Source organism: Narcine bancroftii, chromosome 11, assembly GCF_036971445.1.
Source record: "Narcine bancroftii isolate sNarBan1 chromosome 11, sNarBan1.hap1, whole genome shotgun sequence".
Lineage (NCBI taxonomy): Eukaryota > Metazoa > Chordata > Chondrichthyes > Torpediniformes > Narcinidae > Narcine > Narcine bancroftii.
This window is the reverse complement of record NC_091479.1, coordinates 5,326,765-5,354,312: the sequence shown is the minus strand read 5'-3', so window position 1 is coordinate 5,354,312 and position 27,548 is coordinate 5,326,765. Positions and strand designations below refer to the sequence as shown.

Here is a 27,548-nt window from a genome sequence, read left to right as displayed (position 1 = left end):
TCTTGAGGCTATTTTCTTAAGACACCTCTTCTTGTAAATATTCTTGATGGACTGAAGTCTGTGATGTCACAGGCTGAGTTAACAACCCTCTGGAGTTCTTTCGTCCTGAGCGTTAGCAGACTTTATCCCCTTCCATTAAAAGCACGTGTTTTAGTACGTGACATTTTTACCCTCACCATCACTAGGCAGTGATGCACCCAGCCAGAATACTCTCCACAGTATACCTGTAGAAGTTTTCAAGAGTCTTCGATGACCTACCAAATCTCCTCAAATTCCTCACAAGGTATAGCTGCTGGTGGGCCTTCTTTATGATTGCATCAACGGTGGTGTCATCGGCAAATTTGGAGACGGCACTGGAATTGTGCCTGGCCAGTCAGGGCTGTGTAGTGAGTCGAGCAGTGGGCTCAGCACACATCCTTGCAATGCGCCTGTGTTGATCATCAGTAAGGAGGTGACTGTTTCCAATTGTCTTCCCATGAGGAAGTCAAGGATCCAGCAGCGGGGAGGTGGGGGGGGGCGGGGGGGAGTGGTGGAGAGGCTCAGGGCTGGGAGCTTGTTGACCAGCACTGAGGGAATGATGATGTTGAAGGCCAAGCTCTCGTCTATGAAGAGCAGCTGTTGCTGTTTTCGAGGTGAGTGGAGAGCCAGCGATACAGCATCTGCTGAGGAGTGATAGTAATGAATTCCAGTCGAGTCCAGACCTTTGCTTAGGTATGTGTTAATTCTGCTGTTACGAGCCCAGAGGACCCATAAACCCAGCAGCAATAGATATTCACCAAGACCAATGGTTACTTCAACAAAAGTTGCTTTTAATTAACATGAAAACAATCAAACTTTGACTTACCTATTATTAACTTCACAACCTAACTTAAACCCCTTTTAATTCTAAGCGGACGTGCATGTAATGTATGAGTAAGTTCAGAAAAGTTCTTGGGTTTACAGTCCAATCTCACTTCTCATTCCTCCAAGTTCAGTGGTCACAGGCAATTCTTAGACTGTGCACAGAATTGAACATGTATAAAGTTCACCCGGCTTTGGTGAACGAAAGGTAAATAGTTACCCCTCAGGAAGGTTCTTGTTGGTTTTCAGAGAGAGATGTGTTGTTCCAGGACATCCACAACTGATGTTCTTCCGTCAGTCACCTCAGTGTCTTGATGACAAAACCTGCCCTATCAGGGTTCTCCAGATGATAACCTCTTTCTTTCAGGTCATCACAGAGATCCTTTCCGTTTCTCTTATTCCAAGTGAAACATTAGATAGCCAGTCCTCTCCTCTTGCATGAACCACAAGGGCTTTGACCAATCTGTCTTCTAAAAGCTTGCCAGCTTGTCCTGTTCCAGTACCAGCAACTTCTGCTGGCTATCTCCCTCTCTCACACACACTCCAAGCCTGAGGGAAAGCCTGTTTGACTCTCTCTGTTTGCAAAACCACATGACCCTCTTACAACAGCAAGTCTCCTGCAGACAATAGTGGAGCTAGCATTCTCTTCCATCTGTTGCTTTTGGGTAAACAAGAATCCATTAGTGACCTCTCTCGATTGAGCACTCTTCAAAGCTCTTGCAAAAAGGTGTGAGAAGCCACGATGTCCCCAGTATTTCAAATAAGATCTGTTTTGAAGTGTTTGCATGTGACCTACTCGAACAATCCTTTCCCAATTTATCTCCCAAAAACATTTCTATATACTCTGTCACACTGGCCATGACCAACCTCTCATTAGGTGTGAGTGCCTCTGGGCGGTAGTCGTTGAGGCAGCTCAAGCTGATCTTCTTGGGTACCAGAATGATTAATGCCCTTTTGAACTCCCCCTGCATCACTTTTAAAAGCATCCCACTTGTCGTACATCTCTCAGCCTGCAAGCCGCCGTCTCCAATCAGCAGACAGTTTATGACTGATGGAATTTAAAAAAAAGTCTTTCCCCTATTTTGAACGTCAACCTGAGGACCCAGTTCAATCTTTTCCCATACTATTTCACAACAGTTATTCACCATGAAATATTTAAGACTCACCTTGAAGGATGACTGAAATATTCTTGCTGTACATCCACTGTGTAAGCTCTGCTGAGTGCTTCAGGAACAATCTGTGGACAAAGGGAAACACATTGCTGGGGCATTCAATTCATTCTCTCTGAAAGCTCAGACTCATGGTCACCGACACTCACATGAGCGATTAGCTAATTCTTGGGAAGTTCAGTCATATTCAACACCCTTGCACGTCTTCTGAGCTGTGGATAACCCTCCCGCTGCCCGAACATTCTCAGAAGATGTGCAGAATGAGGAACAGAATGAATGGAATTCAAGCCATTGAGCGCTGTCTGGAAAACAATCGGTGGTCAGGCCAGGAAGAGACAGCACCTGGCCCATTTATGGCCCAACTTCCCTTTCAACTTCAAACATACAGCAGAATGTCCATCACGGGCCAGAATTGGTGAAAACAGCCTCACCAGGCCAAATGACCTTTCTCTCTCTCTCTCTCTTTCACTCAGTTCTCACCTGACGTACTCCAGCCATCGAGTGTTTTCTAATGAGGACAGCCACTTCTCATCTGTTTCTTCAAATGAATCTAAGTGGGACAGATTATATTTTAGACGATTGTATCTCCCCATCAAAGTGCTGCCTGCAAGTTGCAGATGAAAGAAACAGAATTTTCTGCAGGTGGAACTGCATGCATCCTACATGGTTATGAGTGCACGGTTGAATGAGACATCTAGCTAGCTGGAAAGTGAACCAAGGATTGCCAGAAACCAAAGATGGGTTTTCAAAAGGCAGAGAAAATTATAGAAGTGAGGGGTTCTAGGTTGAGAAACCAAGGGAGGATTGGAATGAGTGGTGGAAAAGGACAAATTATAGCTCCATGCTCATGAAATAAATGGAGAGCTTTTGGAGGAAAGAAGTCAGGATAGAGTGAAACGAAAGTCTGCAGACACTGTGATTGTAGCAGAGACCAGATTGTAGCAGGAGGAGTTCGACAGGTCTTGCAGCTTCCATGGGAGGTAAAGATATGAACTGTATAATTGAAGTTTCAGGCCTAAGCCCTTCTTCAGGGTATTAACAAGCAAAAAGCAAACAGGGAGAAGCAAAAAGGCTGGGGAGAAGGAAAGAAAAGGCAGGGGGGGGGGAAAAGAATATAGAAAGCAGGTGGAACCAGCTCGAAAGCAATGGCTAGTTTTTACACATTCCCCCAGATGCAGGAATCTTTCCATTCATTCAGGATATATTTATCCTAATTTGGCTCCACAATCACAACCTCCAGGTCCAATTAAAAATAGTTTGAATGTTGGAAGCAATCATTCTGAGGCCCAAACATCTCCTGTTGCTTCATTAATTACTTTCCTTCTAGCATCATGTCAGAAATTAAATGTCGTACAATGTTCAACTCCACTTGCAATGGATCAGCATATGAAACAGCTTATATCTGCATTAACAGCATGTCTGCCTGGTCAACATTTCCACACGTGTGGAAGTAGAAAGAAGTGCAATAAAAAGAAGAATGGGACGAGGGATTAGGTTTGGATACGAGATGTTGTTCCTCCATTTTCTGATTCTCTGTTATATTTGCTGTTCTGGTTGTCAACTGTCTACTCCGTCATCCAAGAGGAATTCCCATAGACTACAAACCCATGTTCCTTGGGGTAGGGGAGAGGAAGCATTTTCTGCACTCACAACCCACTATCATTTCTGCTATAATTAGAGAATATCTCGACCACCATGATTTATAAGCAGCTGAAAGAAACAATGTTATCAATCTCAATTCCAAGTCATTCCATTCATTTCATTCCAGGGAATTAACTGCATCTGATAACATTTGGCAACATTTCTGTCCTACCACATGCTTCGGAGACCTGAACAGTCGAAAGGAGGCATCTCAAGGCACTGATAAAATACTAGCAATGATATCTTTGCAAAATCCTGGAAATATATGGAAGGTCAGAAGGACCAGTGTTCTCCCCCAGGCCAACTTTCCCCACGTACTGAGCCATCTACATTGGACTCGGCCTTGTCATTCACTTGTCTGATATCAGACTTCTCACTCCAGACACTCTAATTGAGTTCAACTGTGAGAAGAGATTACCAGGTGGGACAAGGATGTGTTCAAAGCCTTCTTGACGATATAAAAAAAAATAATTGCTGACTCGAAGAGTCGAATGACCTACTCCTGCTCCGATCTTCTATGACTCCTGGGAATCTCTGGCTTGTGATAATGGCACATGTAACAGTGATTGTGAATTTTATAGCTATGAGACAAAGTTAAAGTGAAAAGTTAAAGATATTGTACAAAAAAAAAATCATAAGAAATAGGAACAAGCAGTAGACCATTCAGCCCCCAAGGCCATTTTGGCTTTAAATTCCTTCAGCTTCCACCACTTTCTGGGGCAAGGATGTCCTAAACCTCTCAATCTTTAGAGAGAATAAATTCTTCCTCCTATCAGATTTAAATGGGTGCACCCTAATTTGGAGACTACGCCCTGCAGTTTTCATGAAATATTAATTCCTTTTGGTCTCTGCAGATGCCGCTTGACCTAATGAAAATATCATTTTGGGCAGAAGCAGTTGGATTTAGGACAAATCTTATCAGTTATTTTGAAGCTTTAATTGACAGGATAGATAAGAGAACCTATGATTTTCAGAAGACCTTCAGAAATGTGTCACACAAGTTACTTAGCAAGATTTGGGGTTGATGAGTGAGGGTGTTAAAGATTTTGGGGAGAAGGCAGGAGCTTGGGGCTGAAAGGCAAAATAAATCAGTAATGATCCGAATGGCAGAACAGACGCATCAGACTGAATTACCTCATTCGCCTCCTAAGTCCACTGGTCTTATGGGCTGAGAAGTGATCATTGACATTTGCACCACAGAAGTCCCTGCCAGGCAATGATCGATTAGAGTCCAACCAATACCCTCGATGATTCATGGCACTAGCAGCACTGAGATCCCCACCATCATACATCTGGCTGACACCCTTAACCAGAAACTCCTGCAGACGTGCTGCATAAATACTGTAGACTGGTGGTGTCCCCTCCAGCAGACCTGCTGCATTAATACTGTAGACTGGTGGTGTCCCCTCCAGCAGACGTGCTGCATTAATACTGTAGACTGGTGGTGTCCCCTCCAGCAGACCTGCTGCATTAATACTGTAGACTGGTGGTGTCCCCTCCAGCAGACCTGCTGCATTAATACTGTAGACTGGTGGTGTCCCCTCCAGCAGACGTGCTGCATTAATACTGTAGACTGGTGGTGTCCCCTCCAGCAGACGTGCTGCATTAATACTGTAGACTGGTGGTGTCCCCTCCAGCAGACCTGCTGCATTAATACTGTAGACTGGTGGTGTCCCCTCCAGCAGACCTGCTGCATTAATACTGTAGACTGGTGGTGTCCCCTCCAGCAGACGTGCTGCATTAATACTGTAGACTGGTGGTGTCCCCTCCAGCAGACCTGCTGCATTAATACTGTAGACTGGTGGTGTCCCCTCCAGCAGACGTGCTGCATAAATACTGTAGACTGGTGGTGTCCCCTCCAGCAGACCTGCTGCATTAATACTGTAGACTGGTGGTGTCCCCTCCAGCAGACCTGCTGCATTAATACTGTAGACTGGTGGTGAGCAAGTCGCTTCCTCACACTCCACAGTCTGCAAGGAATGGATCAGCAACATGAAACAATCCTCACAGCTGACCTGGATGAACATCATCCATCATCCGAAATATCCATTCACTCAGCCAATGAAGCCAAAGTGTATATTTGCTACAAATGCATTTCAGTTACTCTTCCACGCTGGTCCATCGAGACCGTCCAAATTACGATCTCTGTCACCAAAAAAGGACGAGGGTACGTGGCAAAGAGGAGCACCATCACCTGCAGGCTCCTCCGCTGGCCTGACTTGCACATCGACTACTGCTCCTCTGTCACTGTGACCTCTAAATTCCGGAATTTTCGACCCAGCGGACGGACTGGAGGAGGACAAATGGGCATGGAGAGTGCAGAGTGAAGAGTAACAACGAATGCAGTAAGCAGAGATGCTAATTCTTAACTTCACCCACTTTGAAACAAATCTCGGCATTCAATAAATGGGCATGCCAGCTGGGAAGCCCAAGGCCCATTCTTGGAGTGGCCAGGCCAGGATCACATGGACCAGAAACTACACAAAGACTGGAAATACACACAAATGGAATACACCTGCAAGGCATTCAGACCCACCCAGGCAAACTGAAAGATGCAACCACAGAACATGCATAAACAGAGGGCAGGGATATATGGAGGAAGCCGAGTTGTACCTCACCATGAATGCACAGCTGCTTGAGTCTGACCAAAGCTGCCTGCACCTCCGATACTCTTGGTAACATCTTATCCAGGTCAGATTTAAAGACTTCACTCTTCTCTGGATGACTTTGTGCAATTGCCTTGAGGATCCTAACAAAAAAGGATAAAGATGAATTGAGAAACCATTATGTAAAAAAAAAAATTTCATTTGATGCACTTCTTCATTTAATCTGCAGAATAACATATCACAGTTAAAATTATTGAAACCCTGGCAACTTCAGGGACTGTACTCCTGGGAGAGTCACTCCTTCAGGGACTGTACTCCTGGGAGAGTCACTCCTTCAGGGACTGTACTCCTGGGAGAGTCACTCCTTCAGGGACTGTACTCCTGGGAGAGTCACTCCTTCAGGGACTGTACTCCTGGGAGAGTCACTCCTTCAGGGACTGTACTCCTGGGAGAGTCACTCCTTCAGGGACTGTACTCCTGGGAGAGTCACTCCTTCAGGGACTGTACTCCTGGGAGAGTCACTCCTTCAGGGACTGTACTCCTGGGAGAGTCACTCCTTCAGGGACTGTACTCCTGGGAGAGTCACTCCTTCAGGGACTGTACTCCTGGGAGAGTCACTCCTTCAGGGACTGTACTCCTGGGAGAGTCACTCCTTCAGGGACTGTACTCCTGGGAGAGTCACTCCTTCAGGGACTGTACTCCTGGGAGAGTCACTCCTTCAGGGACTGTACTCCTGGGAGAGTCACTCCTTCAGGGACTGTACTCCTGGGAGAGTCACTCCTTCAGGGACTGTACTCCTGGGAGAGTCACTCCTTCAGGGACTGTATCCCTGGGTCAGTCACCTCCTCAGGGAATGTACCCGGGGGGGGGGGGGGGGGGGGGGGAAGGGGTCACCCTCTCACAGTCTGTACCCTGGACAGAGTCACCCCCCTCAGGGATTGTATCCCAGGGAGAGACAGAAATTTCAGTTACAATGCTTTTCTTAGTGAGTCTGCCAATATTAGAACCACCTGATCGCATGTTTGTAAAGAGAATCAAATAAACTGCCTCATATTACGAGATACTTCACACTGACAAGGTCGAAAATCAGTTGGGAAAGATCAAGCAGCACACATACAGGCAAAGGAATAGTTGACATTATGGGATGAAACCCAGTATCAGGACCATCCAGTCTCAATCAGAAATGGTCACTATCCCTTGTCTCCACAGAATCTGCTCAATCCACTGTGTTCCTCCAGAGTTAGTGTTTTGATGCAGATTCCAGCCTCTGCAGTCTCATGTCTGAATGGTCATCTCATCAATTCTGTGTGAAACTGGAGACTCATAGGGTGGGTGGGGAATGGGCTGAGACAGAAAAGAAACAATGACAAAGCTATCTACCTACCTTCTATCGTGTTTTCTTAGTTGTATCCCAGGTTTAATATTGGCCATTCGCACCAGAGCACTGCCTGTCCAATGGTGCCAGCACCACATCTAGAACAGAAGCAAGTGCAAACATAAAGTCCATTATAAGCTCTGCAGCCTTTGACAAACATCATCCTATGCTAATTAATTAGTCAAAATAGCTTGAACTCAATCCCATCTTTAAGGTTTTATTGCTTTGTAAACTTTTTTGTTAAATTAGAATGAGATTGTCAGGTGGAACCAAGCCTAATGCCAGTAGAGGCAGCAGGAACAAGACCTATCCGTTCAGAGTGTGTTCCCCTTATCACAGAAAACCATTGTGGAAGAACAGCAGGTTGAGCAGCATATGTGTGAGAGGAAATGGAATAACTTGAACTGTTGAGAATTCCTTTCCCCAGTAGACGCTGCTCGAACTGTTCAGTTTCAACAGCCAAATTTCTCTTGTTCCGCATTCCACCATCTGAAGTTTTTTGTGACTTCAGTTGCTCTCTTTACCCCTTGTTCATCTTGCGCTCCCAAGTCAGAGATCAGAGTCACACAGCGCAGGCCCTTCCACCGTACTTCCATGCTGACCACCTTGGCAATCTGGGCCTGAATCCTTCTCAGCCCTTCTGTTAGGTCTGCTTTGTTCATGAATGAGTGAGACAAACACCAGACTGAGTCGAAATCAGGGTTCTTTGTTCTTTATTACCGGATTGTAACACTTGCGACTAACAAAGTTAGTCGGAGAATGCATTCTGCCGTTATCAGCAAAATGGTGATTTTTTATACCCTTGGATATGTGCTTAGAACATCATCATATCATTACTTGTCCAATGACTAAAACTGTTGCTATCCTTTCCCTGCTAGCTTCCTGCCTCTCAATCCATCAATGTCTCTCTTATCTTGTAAGTACAAGGATGCATTCACATCTTGTTACTGCCCCGTACATTCCCATCTCATGATGTTTTACCTAACAGGAGTACAAGGACACCTCCCCTTCTTGTTACAGCCTTGTACAGGGTAACTCCCTACACATTCCCATCTCATGATGTTTTACCTTACACTTCCTATCCACATATCTGCCCAAATATTTTTTTGAATATTGCGTCCACTTCTATTGCTTCCTCTGGTAGCTTGTTCCAGACCACCTTCCAAGTGAAAAAGTTGCCACTCAGGTCCTTCTTGTCCACTTCCCGTGCCTGCTGGCCACCCTCCACTTCCCGTGCCTGCTGGCCACCCTCCACTTCCCGTGCCTGCTGGCCACCCTCCACTTCCCGTGCCTGCTGGCCACCCTCCACTTCCCGTGCCTGCTGGCCACCCTCCACTTCCCGTGCCTGCTGGCCACCCTCCACTTCCCGTGCCTGCTGGCCACCCTCCACTTCCCGTGCCTGCTGGCCACCCTCCACTTCCCGTGCCTGCTGGCCACCCTCCACTTCCCGTGCCTGCTGGCCACCCTCCACTTCCCGTGCCTGCTGGCCACCCTCCACTTCCCGTGCCTGCTGGCCACCCTCCACTTCCCGTGCCTGCTGGCCACCCTCCACTTCCCGTGCCTGCTGGCCACCCTCCACTTCCCGTGCCTGCTGGCCACCCTCCACTTCCCGTGCCTGCTGGCCACCCTCCACTTCCCGTGCCTGCTGGCCACCCTCCACTTCCCGTGCCTGCTGGCCACCCTCCACTTCCCGTGCCTGCTGGCCACCCTCCACTTCCCGTGCCTGCTGGCCACCCTCCACTTCCCGTGCCTGCTGGCCACCCTCCACTTCCCGTGCCTGCTGGCCACCCTCCACTTCCCGTGCCTGCTGGCCACCCTCCACTTCCCGTGCCTGCTGGCCACCCTCCACTTCCCGTGCCTGCTGGCCACCCTCCACTTCCCGTGCCTGCTGGCCACCCTCCACTTCCCGTGCCTGCTGGCCACCCTCCACTTCCCGTGCCTGCTGGCCACCCTCCACTTCCCGTGCCTGCTGGCCACCCTCCACTTCCCGTGCCTGCTGGCCACCCTCCACTTCCCGTGCCTGCTGGCCACCCTCCACTTCCCGTGCCTGCTGGCCACCCTCCACTTCCCGTGCCTGCTGGCCACCCTCCACTTCCCGTGCCTGCTGGCCACCCTCCACTTCCCGTGCCTGCTGGCCACCCTCCACTTCCCGTGCCTGCTGGCCACCCTCCACTTCCCGTGCCTGCTGGCCACCCTCCACTTCCCGTGCCTGCTGGCCACCCTCCACTTCCCGTGCCTGCTGGCCACCCTCCACTTCCCGTGCCTGCTGGCCACCCTCCACTTCCCGTGCCTGCTGGCCACCCTCCACTTCCCGTGCCTGCTGGCCACCCTCCACTTCCCGTGCCTGCTGGCCACCCTCCACTTCCCGTGCCTGCTGGCCACCCTCCACTTCCCGTGCCTGCTGGCCACCCTCCACTTCCCGTGCCTGCTGGCCACCCTCCACTTCCCGTGCCTGCTGGCCACCCTCCACTTCCCGTGCCTGCTGGCCACCCTCCACTTCCCGTGCCTGCTGGCCACCCTCCACTTCCCGTGCCTGCTGGCCACCCTCCACTTCCCGTGCCTGCTGGCCACCCTCCACTTCCCGTGTCTGCTGGCCACCCTCCACTTCCCGTGCCTGCTGGCCACCCTCCACTTCCCGTGCCTGCTGGCCACCCTCCACTTCCCGTGCCTGCTGGCCACCCTCCACTTCCCGTGCCTGCTGGCCACCCTCCACTTCCCGTGCCTGCTGGCCACCCTCCACTTCCCGTGCCTGCTGGCCACCCTCCACTTCCCGTGCCTGCTGGCCACCCTCCACTTCCCGTGCCTGCTGGCCACCCTCCACTTCCCGTGCCTGCTGGCCACCCTCCACTTCCCTTGCCTGCTGGCCACCCTCCACTTCCCGTGCCTGCTGGCCACCCTCCACTTCCCGTGCCTGCTGGCCACCCTCCACTTCCCGTGCCTGCTGGCCACCCTCCACTTCCCGTGCCTGCTGGCCACCCTCCACTTCCCGTGTCTGCTGGCCACCCTCCACTTCCCGTGCCTGCTGGCCACCCTCCACTTCCCGTGCCTGCTGGCCACCCTCCACTTCCCGTGCCTGCTGGCCACCCTCCACTTCCCGTGCCTGCTGGCCACCCTCCACTTCCCGTGCCTGCTGGCCACCCTCCACTTCCCGTGCCTGCTGGCCACCCTCCACTTCCCGTGCCTGCTGGCCACCCTCCACTTCCCGTGCCTGCTGGCCACCCTCCACTTCCCGTGTCTGCTGGCCACCCTCCACTTCCCGTGTCTGCTGGCCACCCTCCAATTCCCGTGTCTGCTGGCCACCCTCCACTTCCCGTGTCTGCTGGCCACCCTCCACTTCCCGTGTCTGCTGGTCACCCTCCACTTCCCGTGTCTGCTGGTCACCCTCCACTTGCTGAGTTTGTGTGTTGCCCCCTTCAATCTACTTTTTTGAAAATTTAACTTTTCTGCATTTCAGAACAGCATCACTTTAAAAAAATAGTAATTTTTAACATATTTACACATTCTTTTAGGACACTTTATTTCTATGGTTCGAATAGAATACCAATTTACTTGTAATTCCCCTCCCTCCTTCCTCAAACATCAAACAACAGTGAAGGAAAAAATAATTCAAGAAAAATTTAGCATTCCACCAGCCTTTCTAATGTTCTACTCTTTTTTTGGACTGTATTACAAATGCCGTGGATTGAGGGGAGCAAGCAAGTGTTGGATTTCCAGAAGGCATTCAATAAGGAGTGAAACACGAAGGTATGCAGGCGCTGTGGTTGTAGTAAAACACAGATGCTGGAGGATCTCAGCCTGTTTCATGGCATCCATCGGAGGTAGGGAAATATTACTAACATTTCGGAAGGGCTCAGGCCTGCTGCAAGACCCGTTGAATTCCTCCAGCATCTCTTATCTTTTATGGCACTGGAAAAGATTTATCGATAAGAAAAGGATGCATGGGGTTGGGGTAAGAGGGCTCACCTGTTTGGCAATCTGTGCCGCAGTGATGAGTTCAGGGGCAACAATATGGACCCGGGGACCAAGTGTAACATTTTCAAGTTTGCTGACGAAACTAAACTGAGTGGAAAGGCAAACTGTGCAGAGAACACAAGTGACCTGTAAACGAACCCAGAGTGTTTGCAGAAAGACACGGATAGGTGAGATGAGTGGGCAACGATCTGGCAGATGGAGTACAACGTGAAGTCATCCTCTTTGGAAAATAGTGAACTGGGTTATTATTTAAATAGTGAAAGATTGCAGGAGGCTGTGTGCAGAGATACTTGCTCATGAATCACAAAAATTTGATTTGTAGGTGTAACAGGTAATCAAGGTAATTGGGACGTTGGCCTTTATTTCCCGAGGGATTGAATTAAAAGCTGGGAGGTGATGCTGCAACTGCACTGGGTACTTGTGAAGTCACTGCTGGAGAACTGCGTGCAGTTCTGGTCTCCTTACTCGAGGAAGGAGATGCTGGCCTTCGAGACAGTGCAGAGGGAATTCACCAGGTTGATTCTGGAGGTGAAGGGTTACTCTATGAGGAGAGATTTTGTCAATTGGGATTTGTACTCACAGAAACATAAATGGCATAGATAAGATAGAAGCAGGGAAGTTGTTTCCATAAGCAGATGAGACTCAAAGTAGAGGACAAAGCCTCAAGACTCAAATTTCAGATAAATGAGAGATGCTGTGGCATCTTTGAAAAACTGAAGCCATCCTCCAATCTTCTTGCATGTCATTCAAGTTGAACATTGATGTAAATATTTCTGCCGGAGCTTCAGCAGTTTTACCTCCAGCTTCCCACAAAGTCCAGAGGTGGACTTGGTCAGGCCCAAGGGATAGGCTACAAGATTGCCAATACCTCCAACCTACTATATAACACCCAGGACAACTGAACTCCAATTACACTTTCATATTTCATTCATCTCAAAGTATTGCCAATTCTCAGGCACCTCCATTTTACACATTTTTACTATTCTCCCTCACACACCCATCAGCTCCCCTGATTCTCCGCTGACATAGAAACATAATAAAATAGATGCAGGAATAAGCCATTTGGCCCTTCAAGCCTACACCGCCATTCAATATGATCAGGGCTGATCAGTACCCGGTTCCTTCCTTCTCCCTGTACCTTTTGATTCCTTAACCACAAGGGCCAAATCTAACCTACTCTTAAATATTGACAAGGTACCAGCCTCAACTACTTCCTGTGGCAAAGAATTCCACAGATCCACCACTCTCTGAGAAAAGAAATTTTTCCTCATCTCAGTCCTAAAAAACTGTGACCCCTGATTCTGGTTTTTCCCAGCATTGGAAACAACCTACCTGCATCTAATCTGTCTAAGCCCATAAGAATTTTATATGTTTCTATAAGATTCCTCCTTCAATCTTCTAAATTCCAGAGAATACAAGCCTAGTCTATCCAACCTTTCTTCATATGCAAGTCCTTCCATCCCTGGTATCAGCCTAGTGAAAATTCTCTGCACCCCCTTCATGGCGAGGATGTCCTTCCTCAGATAAGGCAACCAAAATTGCACGCAGTACTCCAGGTGTGGTCTCACCAAGGCCCTGAACAGCAGGATCTCTGTACTCCTGGACTCAAATCCTCTCGCTATGAATGCCAACATACCATTCGCCCTCCTCACCGCCTGCTGCATCTGCAGGCCCACTTTCAACGACTGATGCTCAGTGACGCCCAAGTCTCGCTGCTTCTCCCCTTTTCCTAAACAGATACCATTTAAATAATAATCCTCTTTCCTGATCTTATCTCCAACGTGGATAACGTCGCATTTATCCACATTATATTGCATCTGCCACGTCCTGGCCCACTTACCTAACTTGTCCAAATCACTCTGTACCCTTCTAGCGTCAACACAGCCAAACCCGCTATTCAACCGTGTCGTCTGCAAATTTTGAGATATTGCTATCTACTCCCACATCTAAGTCATTGATCTATATTGTAAACAACTGTGGCCCCAACATGGAGTCCTGTAGTACCCCACTAGTTACTGGCTGCCATTCCGAAAAGAACCCATTTATACCTACTCTTTGGGGGACAGTGTGTTCCGAATTTCAGATTTTTCCGGATTTTGGAAAGCCCACCCAAATTGTGCTGCCACCCCTTTTCAGTCACCTGGCCGTCTCTCCGGAGTTTGGAGCTTTCTGGAACTTAGATGTCTGGATAAAGGATCGTGTACCTGTATAAAAAGTTTGTCATTTTTTATGTTCCCTACCAGCTTCCTCACAATCTCTTTTACCTTTGCTAATTAATCCTTTTGTCCTCTTCTGCAGAGCTCTGAATTTCTCCCAATCATCAGGAATTTTTTTTGGCTAATTTATATGCTGCTTCTTTGGATTTGATACTTTCTGATTTCCTTTGTTAGCCACGGATGCACTACCCTCGATTTATTCTTCTTACGAACTGGGACGTACATCTGTTACACTTGCTCCAAGCTATCCGTAAACGATTGTCATTGCATTTCTACTGTTAGCTCTTTTAGTATCATTTGCCAATCTATTTTAGCCAATTCACATCTCATACCATCAAAATTACCCCTCTTCAAGTTCAGAACTTTTGTATCTGAATCAACTGTCACATTCCATTCTAATGAAGAATTCCACCCTATTGTGGTCACTCTTACCCAAGGGGTTCTTCACAATAAGATTGTTAATTAACCCTTCTCCATTACTCAGTACCCAGTCTAGAATGGCTTGTTCTCTCTTCGGTTCCTCGACATGCTAATTTAGAAATCCCTAACTTCACTGCTACTATTTGGTGGCCTGTCCACAACACCCACTAGTGTCCTCTGCCCCTTTGTATTTCTCAGTTCTCCCTCATCGTTTCCACATCTTCCAAGCTAATGTCCTTTCTTTCTATCGCATTCATTTCTTGCCTAACCAACAATGCTACTCCACCTCCTTTTCCATTCTGTCTCTCCCTCCTGAATGTTGAGCTCCCAGTCACGGTCCCCCTGAAGCCATGTCTCTGTGATCCCACCTATATTACAGTCATTAATAGCTATCTCCACATTCAATTCATCCACTTTATTATGAATGCTCCTTGCATCGAGACACAAGGCCTTCAGACTTACTTTAGCCACATTCTTATCCCTTTTACCATTATGTAAATAAGTATCTCTTTTTGATTTTCACCCCGGTCTTACCTGCCTGTCACTATTGCTTTACACCTTGCTATCTTTTGCCTCTATCTTCTTTTTACACCCCTCTGACTCTCTGGATTGGTACCCATCCACCTGCCACATTAGTTTAAACCTTCCCCAACAGCACTATCAAACAAACCCCCAAGGACTTTGGTCCCAGCCCTGCCCAGATGCAGACCATCCTGTTTGTACCAGTCCCATCTGCCCAAGAACCTGTTGCAATGTTCCAAGAATCTAAAGCCTTCCCTCCTACGCCACTGTTCAAGCCTGTTATTCTTACTCTGACAAACTCGTGGCCCTGGTAACAATCCAGAAATTATTATCTTTGAGGTCCTACTCCTTAATTTATTTCCCAACTCCCTAAATTCATCTTGCAGGACCTCATCCCTTTTTTTCCCCCAACATCGTTGGGACTGACATGGACCACGACAGCTGGCTGTTCACCCTCCCCTTCCAGAATGTCCTCCAGCCGGTCTGAGACATCCCTGATCTTTGCACCCGGGAGGCAACACACCATCCGGGAGTCTCGTTTGCAGCCGCTGAAACTCCTGTCTATTTCCCTTACAATTGAATCCCCTATGACTATTGCCCTACCGCTCTTTCCTGCCCTCTCTCACACCAGAGCCACTCACGGTGCCATGATCTTGGCAACTGCTGCCTAATCTTGGTGGGCCATCTCCCCCAACAATATCCAAAGTGGCATATCTGTTCTGCAGGGAGATGATCACAGGGAACTCCTGCACTACCTTCCTACAACTTCTCTTACTGCTGGTCACCCAGTCCCTATCCTTCTCTTCCCTCTGAAACTGGGGTGTGACCAACTCACTAAAGGTGCTAATCACCAGCATCTCAGCATCCCTGATGCTCCAAAGTGAGTCCATATGCAGCTCCAGTGCCGACACCCAGTCAATCAGGAGCTGTAGCTGGGCCGGACAAACTTCCTGCATACATAGTCCCCAGGGAGATTGGCAGTATCCCTGACCTCCCACATAGCACAGGAGGAGCATGACACAGGTCTGAGCTCACCTGCTATGCATGAATCAAGCCCTTTGTGTCCAAACAAAAAATGAAAAGAATGGAAAAACCCACCCTTCTATTATTTCTTACCTGTGCCCTCTGCCTCTCTGTGCCAAAGCCCCCAGGGTCAAAACCTCAGATACCCCACTCCTTCACCGGGCCACTCCTTGCTGGCCGCTCCCAGACCCGTTCCTACTTTTATGTGCTGCTAGTCTTTGAAGCCCTAGGCAATTTACTCAATTTCCCTCACCCGTACTCTCTCTCTAATCACTGTCCGAGCCTTCCCTTCCCGATTTACACAGCTGGCCCCAAGTAAGTGCCTTAAAAAAGACTCCTTACCTTCCCACCTCTTTTCTCCTCTCCCGACTTTTACTCCAGGACCCCAGTAAGTGCCCTTGGTAAGTACTTTCCTCAGCCGCCTCCTCTCTTGACTGTTTGACCAGCCCCCAGTAAGTGCCCTGACATATAACTAACGATATCAGGAGTAATCTATAGCTCCCAGTGAACCTACTAACCTCCATATCTTTGGGATGTAAGTGGAAGGTAGAGCAGCCAAATGGAATCCACCACAGGGAGAACCTGAAACCCCAGTACAGGCAACACTGAAGGCCAAGATCAAAGCCGAGTCACTGGATCTGGGAGGCGCAGCAGCAGCTGTTTAGCATCTATGAGAGAGGATTAATTGCTGTTTCTTTGAATTGGACTCAACTTTCAGATTGATTTGTCTTGCTCAAGAAACAGCCATGACTATTTTTAGTTAATTACAGAGGACCTGAGAGCATGAAGTGATGTCATTGTTCCAAGATTCCAACTGTTCAAGGATAGACATAGAATGGAACTGGATATCTGGTCTGAACTGAAGCTTTTATTATGAAGTGAAACACTAGAGTCTGCAGACTCTGTGATTGAAGTAAAAACATGATGCTGGAGAAACTCAGGTGGTCAAACTGTGACCTTGATGTAGCAAAGATAAAAGATACATAACCAACGTTTCGGGCTTGAGCCCTTCATCAAGGAATGAGCAAAATGAAGCCAGGTGGCTGAATAAAATGGTGGCAGGGATGGGCAAGGGAGGAGCACTCCATCCTCTTCCCTCTCCATTCACAGTTAATCCCTCCTCCAAGTTTTCTCTTGTACTCTCCCTCCCTTATCCATCTATTACCTCCTGTCTTTGGGACTGTGCTCCTCCCCCTGTCCCCCCACCATTTTGTTTGGACACCTTAATGAAGGCCTCAACCCCGAAACTTTGCGACATAAAGTACACTGTACGACCGGCTGAGTTTCTCCAACTTTGTTTAAACTTTTATTATGAAGCTTGTCACCAACTGCTGAACTGCCTGATGAAAGAATGAACACTCACTGGGATCCGGGCACCATTGAAAGAAGGAGCCAGTTGCTTCAAGTCTTCATCTGCCAAGGATGAAGGAACGACAAAGTATTCTGGAAGGCTGTAAATCAAATGGAAGAGAAAACAGAAGGTCTTTACACTAAGATATCTGTACAGATAGTCACCAACTTAATATTTTTTTGAAGTTACGATGGTTCGAATCCATACTGTACTTCGAATTTTCAGTGTCTCCCAACAGCGCGACCACTGTTCCACTGCCACTCTCTCTCCCCACAGCCCAGTGTCAGTCTCCACACTGATCCCACTGCCACTCTCTCTCCCCACAGCCCAGTGTCAGTCTCCACACTGATCCCACTGCCACTCTCTCTCCCCACAGCCCCGTGTCAGTCCCCACACCGATTCCACTGCCCTTTTTAAACAATGATTTTTTTGACATCTGATGGTTGAGGACTACCTGTACTGCATACATATTTGGCTTGCCACCACCCTGGTACTCATGTTGCTGGTCTTACCTACCCAAAAGCTTTCCTTCACCTACTCCCCTGTCTTGTCACCCCATGTCATCCCAATCTACTTCGCTGTGCCCCTACCCTTCTGTATTCCTGTCCCCAAGTGGCTGCTTCCAATCAAGTTGACCTCACTCCTCCTCGCCACAGTTCTGGGTTAACTAACACACGCTGATGTCACAGCTTGTCATAGATGTCCCAACAACTTGGTTTCCTCTGTATCCCAGGTGCTCATTTGTGCTCCTTAGATAATTAACTGCAGTCACACATCAAACACCATTAGATATTTTGCAAGTTTTCCTACCTGGTGGAAGTGGCATAGTTCTCATTGACGGAAGAGACTCTCCATTCTGAAGCCCCTGTCCGCTTTATCTCCCTGTCCCAGTCTGCATACGTCTCAAATAGCGGTGTCTGCCAGTCTGTCCCTGTTCCATTCGCTCTGCCAACTAACAGATCCAAGTGGTCACTGATCCACCGAGGCAGAAAGTGGAGAGCAGAATCAAGGCATGGTTTCAGCCCACATAACTCCAGCCATGCACCCCAATCCTTGTATCAGAGCCACACTCATATTCACACTATGCATTACATTATTTCCTTGTATCAATTATGGATGGTTCCTAATTGGATTCAGTGAATTGCAGCCTCTGTTCATCAACTGAATGAGAACAGTGTTCTCCTTCAGAACAACCCAGTTCCACCAACAGCCCTTTGCTGTCATTTTGCCAATCTCTGTGCATTTTTCAATTTACAGGAACTTGCAAAGGATTATGAGGAGAGGCCATTTGGAGGTGAAAGTTGTCTGGCAAATGTGAAGCCTTTAAAAGTAAAATAGAGAGAGTTCATGTTCACTCTGTTCCTGCAAGGCTGGCAGGATCAGGAAACCCTGGCTGATGAGAGATGTTGAGCTCTGGCAAGGAAGTATGACGAGGCAGATGTCAGATAGAGGCAATTTGAATCAAACAGATACCTTGAGGAGTAGAAGGAGCAAAAGTACTCTTAAGGCAACACTGAGGTGGGGAAGAAAGGGGACAAGAGATATCCTTGCAGCTATGATAAAGAGGAATTCTAAAAGATTCTTAAAGTATATTATGAGCAAAAGGGTATTAACGATAGAGTAGGTCCCTAAGAATCAGCATGTTGTCTATGTGTGGAGCACAGGAGATCACAGGGTGTGGTCTGAAGTGAATATTTCAGATCTTTACTTTAGAGTCCTTGGAATGAGGGCTTTGGGGAAAAAAATACATGGAAATGTCAACATTTCCAGAAAGGACTTGCTGATAGTATTGAGGCATAAAAAGCTGGATAAATCCTCATGGCATGACCATTGATGACCAAGGACATCGTAGGAAGGTTGAGAAGATATTGCTGGGGTTCTGGCAGAAATATTTGCATCTCCATCAGCCACAGGTTCAAATTGTTTTTAATGTATTTGGGAGATACAGCACGGTAACAGGTTCTTCTGGCCCACGAACCCACTGCCCAAATACACCCATGTGACCACAAACCTTCCAACCCCATACATCTTTGGAATGAGGGAGAAACCTGGAGCTCCTAGAGGAAACCCACCCAAGAATATGGGAAGAATATACAAATTCCTTACAGATAGTGCCAGATTCTAATCCAGGTTGCAGGTTCTGTAATAGTTTTGTGCTAATCTCTACATTTGATGTACTTGGAAGACTGGAGGGAAGCTAATGTGCATTTATTTGGAAAGACTACTAGAATGAACCAGGGAACTGTAGTCCTTCTTAAATAATGACCGGCAAACCTCACATCAGTGGTGGGAAAGTTACTGGAAGGGATTCTGTGACAGAATCTTTGAAAAGGCAAGCTGTGATTAAGGATCGTGATCTTGGATTTGGACGTGACGAATCTTATCAGCTTTGTTAGCATGGACAAGGTGGCCAAAAGGGCTTAGGGGCTGTTTTTCTCAATGACAGTGACTTTCTCTTAAAGGTCACAAAGAAGCCTCCATCACCAAATGTACGGGAACTGCAGTTACAATCCAAACACATGCTGGGGCCCAAAAGAAGTGTTGAAAACATCTTTGGCCATGGGTGAGGTGTTGGAGAATAGCTAATGTTTTTCTGTTGTTTGAAAAAAAGCTGCAACAATAATCAGGAAAATATTTAGCTGGTGAGCCTGAGGTCAGTAGTTAGTAAATTAATGGAAGGTATTCTAAGAGACTGGATATATAAGTACTGGGGTAACAAGGACTGACTCGGGATCGTCAGCATAGCTTTGTGGGTGGCAGGTTCTATTAGTCCAATCTTAGAGCTTTTCAAGGAGGTTACAAGGAAAGTAGATGAAGGAAAAGCTGTGGATGTTTTCTAAATGGTCTTCAGTTAGACCTTTGACAAGGTGCCACATGGGAGGTTGGTCAAGAAAGTTCAGTCGCTCAGTATTGAGAATGAGGTAGTAAATTTGATCAGACATTTGCTTTGCAGGAGAAGACAGAGAGTGGTGATAGATGATTACCTCTCTGTATGGTGGCCTGTGACTGGCGGTGTACCTCAGGAATTAGAGTTGTTTGTCAGCTACATCAATGATCGGGGTGATAATGTGGTAAATCAGATCAGCAAATATGTAGATGACACTAAGACTTGGAGTGGTTGTGGAGAATGAGAAAGTTTCAAAGCTTGCAGAAGAATCAGGACCAACTGGAAGAATGGTCCTCAAAATGGTAGATAGAATTTAATGAGGTGTTGGACTTTGAGAAGACAAACCACATTAGGACTTGCACGGTAAACGGGTTAGGACACTGCAGTGTGCGAGAGGACAGATACACAATTCTTTGAAAGTGGTTTCACATGTAGATCAGGTCATTAAGAGAACTTTTGGCATGTTGGCCTTCATAAATCAAAGTACCATGAATAGGGGTTGGGATGTTATGTTGAAGTTGTATTAGACATTGGTGAGGCCAAATTTGGAGTGTTGCTTGGAGTTTTGGTTACCTAACTACAAGAAATATAACATTTGAGGAGCTGAGTTACACAGAAAGATTGAATAGGTTAGGACTTTATTCCTGGAGAATTAGTGAATGAGGAGAAATTTGATCAAGGTATATCAAATTAGGGGGTATGGCCATGATAAGGAGCTGAGCAGACGTGCTTTGAAAGAGCTCTCCACAAAAAGTATTAAAAAGATGGATAGAATGCTCAAAACCAGAATTTTAGCGTCAAAAATGGATAAAACTAGTGCCAAATGACCAAGGCAATCAAAAGCAAAAACTGAAGAAACAAGCTCAGACAGGAACATTGAATGGAAGCCTAATGAGGAGCGACTCAGGAGGAGCCTTGAGATCAGCTGAACCCAGCAGAGCTGAGGGGGGTGTCGACCCAAGATGTAACCAGCATCCTGAACAAGATGGAAATTTTATACGCTCGTTTCATGAGTGTGGTATCAGTGATGAGAGACATATCAGAAAAGGTAATGGAAATCAAAGAAGTCATGGAAATCTTAATGGAACAAATGATTCATTCAAAGGCTGAGCTGGACAAAAGACAGGCTAAAGGCACTGGAAGAAAAAGTAAAAACGTGGAACACAGAAAAAAAAAATTGATGGACAAGATCGATCATAAGGAAAGTTTCAGCAGACGTAACAATGCAAGAATTATTGAACTGAGAGAAGGAATCGAGGGGAAAGACGCAGTGAGTTTCTTTGAAATACGGATCCCACAAATGCTGGGACAAAATAGATTAAATGCAAAGCTGCAAATTGAAAAGGTTCACCAGACCCTCGGACCCAGAAGAACCAATGAACAGCAACCTCAACCAGTCCTGGTAAGACTTTTAAGTTATCAGAACAGAGATGCAATCTTGGGAGTAGCATACAAATATTCAAACAATAATAATGGCCCATTAGTGGTGGATAATGTAAAAGTAATGCTTTTCCCAGGACTTTAGCCCTGCCCTGGTCAAACAAAGAAAGGAATTTGATGAGGTAAAGAGACAACTGCGATCTAAAAACTTTAAATATTCAATTATTTACCCAGCAATGTTGAGGGTGGATATCTCAGAAGGTAATCGACGAATTTTCAAGAATAAAGAAGTGGAAAAAGTTTTAAGACAGTTATGAAAAGATTAAAGTCGCCAGCTAAAAGGGTTGAAAAGACCATTTCAAAAATGGGACCAACTGAAAGATGCATCTTTTTATTTATATATAGTAGTACTGAACCGTCTTGTTTTTACTGAGAAAAGAAAATCTATTGTGGTTTATATGGCGAGCTCTGATAAGACAGAAAGATGGTAAGGAAAGTGGGGGTGGGGTGGGAAGATGGTTCCAGAAGGGGAGCAGTATTAAAAGATGGCACCAAAGGGAGGGCTTCTTCTTCAGAAGAATCCGTGGGCTCTTTTCATGGGCTTCCGGGTACTATTGTCAACGTCACTGTTAGATCTAGGGATGTAAGTGTTTCTTAAAGGGGAAATGTACATGTTGAAAATGCCTCTTAAAAGAGAAATGTTATGACAGTATTTTAAAAATTGGAAAGATTTTATTGTTATACAATATCTGAAAAATTGAATGGATAAAACATAGTTTATTAGTCTTAATATTAATTGGATAAATGGGATGGTAAAGAAGAGGGTCTTGGCAAACTTAAAGAAATTAAAAGTGGATATAATCTTTTTGCAGGAAACATCTTACCAAATTGGAACATGATAAATTAAAAAGAGGATAGGTGGGACAAATAATATTGTCTTCGTTTAGTTCAAAGGCAAGAGGGGTGGCGATTCTAATTACTAAAAATACACCAGTAATAGAAGATACTTTGATTGATCAAGCCGGAAGGTATGAAATGGCACATTGTAAAATTTATGGAGAAGCATGGATATTTATGCTCCAAATTATTCCAATAAAGCCTTTATGAAGGATATCTTAAAAACAGAAGAGGGAAGACAAAATATATTGGTTGATTTTAATTTTTTGCTTGGATCCAATACTAGATAAATCGGCAAAAACAATAACAAGGGCAAATGTAGCAAAAACCACAATTTCATATATGAAAGATCTAAATCTTATTGATGTACGGAGGCAATTAAATCCCACAGAGAAAGAGATGACTCTTTTTACTCAAGGGTGCATGCCTCACATACAAGGATTGACTTATTTTTAATGTCTGCCAAGTTAAAAAGTAGAGTGATAAAAACAGAATATCTTGCAAGGCTTCTATCAGACCATTCTCCATTAACATTAACTATAGCAATAATGGAAAAGCAGGAAAATGTATATAGATGGAAAATGTATATACCACATTGCTTCAAAGAACAGACTTCTGTGAATTTATAAAGAGACAGATAGAAATATTTTGTGAAACAAATCTAATGATAGTTTTCTGAGATGGGACATACTCAAAGCATATTTAAGGGGACAAATTACATGGTATACTAAGAATCTTCAGAAGAGTCTGGAGAAAGATATTAAAGAATTGGAAAAAAAATCAAAGAACAGGGCTACAAAAAGAATACAGATACTGAAGAATAAAAAGCTAAGATATAATACAATACAAACATATAGGCCAGAAAAAGCTGTATTAAAAACTAAACAACAATACTATGAGTTGGGTGAACGGTCACACAAAATTTTAGCTTGGCAGATTAAAGTATAGGAATGAAAATGCTATAATAACAAAGTCAGAGACCCTAGTATATCAGCAAAAAGAAATTAATGAAATTTTTAGACAATAATAGATGAAATTATACAAATCAGGATTTCAAGATGAGAATGAAATGGAAGAATTTTTGTTGAATGTCAAACTTCCAAAACTAGAAGGCAAAAAATCAAAAAGGCCCTGGGGACCCTAACAGGTTAATAAATCACTGGAAGAGGATGGATTTCCACCTGAGTTTTAGAGATAATTCAATTAATGCCTCGTTAATGGATGTCCTGGACCAAGCAGTGGAAACACAGACCCTCCTGGGATCATTCTCAACCTCAATTATTAGTGTTATCAAAAGAGAATAGTGACCCACTAAAAACTTCGTCATACAGACCAATATCCCTTTTAAATGCTGATTATAAGATAGCGAAAGCACTGGCTAATAGGTTAGGACAATAATTGCCAAAACTGATATATACGGACCAAGCAGGATTTGTTAAAGGAAAGCATTCCTCAAATAGTCTAGGAAGATTATTTAATCTAATACATAGCAAAATCTGAACGAAATCCAAATACTACAATCTCCATATATGCAGAAAAAGCATCTAACCATTTGGAATGGCCCTTTTTATTTAAAACACTGGAAGAATTTGGTATCAGCAGAACATTTATAAACTGGATGAAAACTTTATACCATAAACCACAAGCAAAAATAACAACAAATAATCAAATGTTGGCAGTTTCCCCTTGAGTAGATCGAACAGACAGGGATTTCCCCTGTCCCCAGCACTTTTTATTTTAGCGATTGAACACTGGCGGAGACAATAAGAAGGGATCAAGATATAAATGGCTTTAAAGTCAGACAAAAACACAAAAATCAGTTTATTCGCCTATGATGTGCTATTGTACCTATCAGACCTGGCTAAATCTTTGAAAAAATTGCAAGGAATTCTTAAATATATCAGGCTACAAAATCAATATGGATAAAAGTGAGATAATGCCATTAATAAATTTTGAATATGAAAGATACCAAAAAGGAAACAAATTTAAATGGAAGACAGATGGAATAAAATATCTTGGGATTGCAACTGACATTAACTTGCAAAATCTGTACAAACTAAATTATGTCCCTCTTCTTGGGAAGATAGAAAGAGACCTAAAGAAATGGAGAGACTTTCCGATTACTTTGATGAGAAGGGTTAACTGCATCTAAATGAGCATGGTGCCAAGACTGCAATACGTTTTTCCAATCGCTGCCTATTCCATTACCTAAAAACATTTTAAAGCTACTAAACAACCATATGAGACAGTTCCTATGGAATAATAAGGTACCAAGAATTGCATTGGAAAAACTGACATGGACTACAGGCTGGGAGAACTTAAGACTCCCAGATTTCAAAAAATATTACCTCACTGTACAGGCTAGATTTCTCACAGCCTTCTTCAAATAGGAATGTACTCAATGGAGGAGGGGGAAGCAAAGGACTTGATCTCTAAATGGAGTTTCAAATCACAAAAGAAGAAGTCAGGAAACCCCATTCCAACACATAAGATTGGAACGTGGCAAGAAATTAATGAATGTATAGAAAAAAGAGGGGGTATCAATAAAAGCCCCATTGTGTAAAAATGTTATTGCCTATGAACATGGGCAATAGAATATTAAATTTGTGGTATGATCAAGGCATAAGATATATATATTAAGGACTGCTACACAGAAGGAACTCGTGTCCTTTGAACAATTAAAACAAATATGGAGTGGCCAATGAGACCATCTTCTATTTTCTCCAGCTTAGATCGTTCTTCAGGGAAAGTTGGGGACCAACATGGACCCCACCTGAAATTTGTGAAAATGAACGAATGGTCTGGATTGGGAATGACACCCAAATTTATAACAAAAAAATACTCTACACTTCAGAGTGAAAAATCTGGGTTGCAGAGGTCAAGGGAAAGATGGGAGTCGGACTAAGGGGAGTGGTGATTTCAGAAAGAAGCTGGTCAGATTGGTTAGGACAGCATGATGTCAATTATAAATACAAGATATGGACTGGTTCAGTATAATTTTTTTTGCACCAATTATATCTTATCCCTCAAAATTTACACATAATTTCAGAGATGTGTTTCAGATGTGGGACTGAGGCAGGAACTTTTCTACATGCCATGTGATAGTGTGTGAAAGTGAGGCCATTTTGGCAAGAAATTATAGAAAAATGTAACCAGGATCACAGAAGTGGCCTCCACGGGGAACCCGGAGCTATATCTAGGAGGTAATTTCATGGAAATAAGCGACAACTTGAGCAAATATCAAATCTCATTTATAAAAATAGCACTGGTGGTAGCAAAAAAATGTATCGCGATCACTTGGACGTCGGACGCCCCTCTACTTATAGCACAATGGACTGCAGAAATGAACAGCTGTAAACTTATGGAAAAAAAAAATCACATACAACTTGAATAAATATGAAACTTTTGTAAAGGTCAAGCAGCCATATCTGGACCACATAGGGGGTCCAGATGCAGTATTAAAAAGGGAAAAAAGTTATTAAAGTAACTATTAGACATACAAAAATGTAGTTTCCCCAATTGTACTCAATATACTTAAAATATATGTAAGCTCTGACAGTGAATAGATCTGTATGCGTGGAGGGGGGAGAAAGGAGGGACTGTTTTGTTTTTGTCCTGTTTGTAAGAAAAGGTTTAATATCTTCTTTGGCTTGGCTTCGCGGACGAAGATTTATGGAGGGGGTAAATGTCCACGTCAGCTGCAGGCTCGTTTGTGGCTGACAAGTCCGATGCGGGACAGGCAGACACGGTTGCAGGGGAAAATTGGTGGGTTGGGGTTGGGTGTTGGGTTTTTCCTCCTTTGCCTTTTGTCAGTGAGGCGGGCTCTGCGGTCTTCTTCAAAGGAGGTTGCTGCCCGCCGAACTGTGAGGCACCAAGATGTACGGTTTGAGGCGATATCAGCCCACTGGTGGTGGTCAATGTGGCAAGCACCAAGAGATTTCTTTCGGCAGTCCTTGTACCTCTTCTTTGGTTAAAATATCACTATGTATATTTTTGAAAAATATCAAAAATAAAATATTCAAGGTATAGCAAATTATAATATGTATAATTTTTCCACGGAGGTTAGGTGAGACAAGAAAGAGACATGGATTAAGGGTGAAAGTTGACATGTTCAAGGGGAACATTAGGGGGAACTTCTTCACCCAGAGGGTGGTGAGAACGTGGAAACAGCTGCCAGGAGAAGTGGAAGACGTAGGTTCAATTTCAGTGTAAGAAGATTAGATGGGTACATGCATGGGAGGTGCATGGTCCGGGTACAAGTCGATGGGACAAGGCAGAATAATAATTCTGTATGGACTAGATAGACTGAAGGTTCTTTGGTCCTATGCTCACACTACCAGGTGGCTTATGGCACCAGAATTTCCAAAGTCTTACCAGAGTTCTGGCACTGCTCCCTGGCATATGCAAACCCGAACAGTAGACGGAGATCTTTGGGCTGTGAATAATGTGCAATCACGAGGCAGATCTAGAACAAAATGGAAAGCCACAATTATGCACAAGCCAGGGGAAGCAAAAGGCTGAATGATGAGCACCTGTGCTTTCCGCCAGGATAGTGGGATGTCAGGTCAGAACCTGACAGAGGGGGACAAACTCTTTGGTGAAGAGTCAGGAGGCACAGCAACGCTTCACATCAGATTCAATCCAGGACCATGTCTGGGATGACTCATCTGGCTCAGTGGGGCTGCTAGATTCTCCACACTTTATTGCTTCACTAATGTTGAGCCAAAAAACCCAATTTCTGGAGGAACTCAGCATGTCGAGAAACATCTGCAGGAGAAAGGAACTGATGATATTTCAGGTTGGCACCCTGCATCAGAACCAAGAGTGAAGAGGGGAGAATGAGAGGAGGGCAGAAGGGAGACAGGAGCCAGAGGGGATTAGTAGACCAAGGAGGGGGTGATTGATGATGGAGTAAGGTGGAGGAGAAAGCAAGAGGAGTGGATCAGTGTAAGGAGACAAAGATTGAGGTGGGGAGAGAGCCAGAGGTCTGGGAGGAGGAGATGGGGAGGGATGAAGGGATCAGGGAGTTTATGAGGGAGTGGATCCATGTGGAAGGTGAAAAGGGGTGGGGAGATTCTTGTTGCAGTTTGTGGATACAATGATGTACAAATAGGCAGGATCCATGGCCACATCGTCTCTGTCGGGACCCTCTTTTGCTTATCTTTCTGGTTTTGATCATGCAGCTAGATTAGTTGGCAGGGAAAACAAAGGAAATATCTTTTGAACTGAGCTCAAGGGCCCGCATCCAA

At 45.3% G+C, this 27,548-nt stretch overlaps 1 protein-coding gene across 4 annotated transcripts in view; it reads right to left on the bottom strand.

Annotated features, from left to right (window-relative positions):
- mtmr10 (myotubularin related protein 10) overlaps positions 1-27,548 on the bottom strand; it is a 173,634-nt gene that overhangs the window by 124,488 nt on the left and 21,598 nt on the right. For all 4 annotated transcript variants that reach the window (XM_069902351.1, XM_069902352.1, XM_069902353.1 and 1 more), the window contains exons 6-12: positions 26,674-26,764; positions 17,946-18,087; positions 17,148-17,235; positions 7,641-7,729; positions 6,269-6,399; positions 2,490-2,559; positions 2,007-2,077 (exon numbers count right to left, since the gene is read on the bottom strand). In XM_069902351.1, coding sequence (XP_069758452.1) covers positions 2,007-2,077; positions 2,490-2,559; positions 6,269-6,399; positions 7,641-7,729; positions 17,148-17,235; positions 17,946-18,087; positions 26,674-26,764 — 682 coding nt within the window. The remainder of the gene's footprint in view (positions 1-2,006; positions 2,078-2,489; positions 2,560-6,268; positions 6,400-7,640; positions 7,730-17,147; positions 17,236-17,945; positions 18,088-26,673; positions 26,765-27,548) is intronic.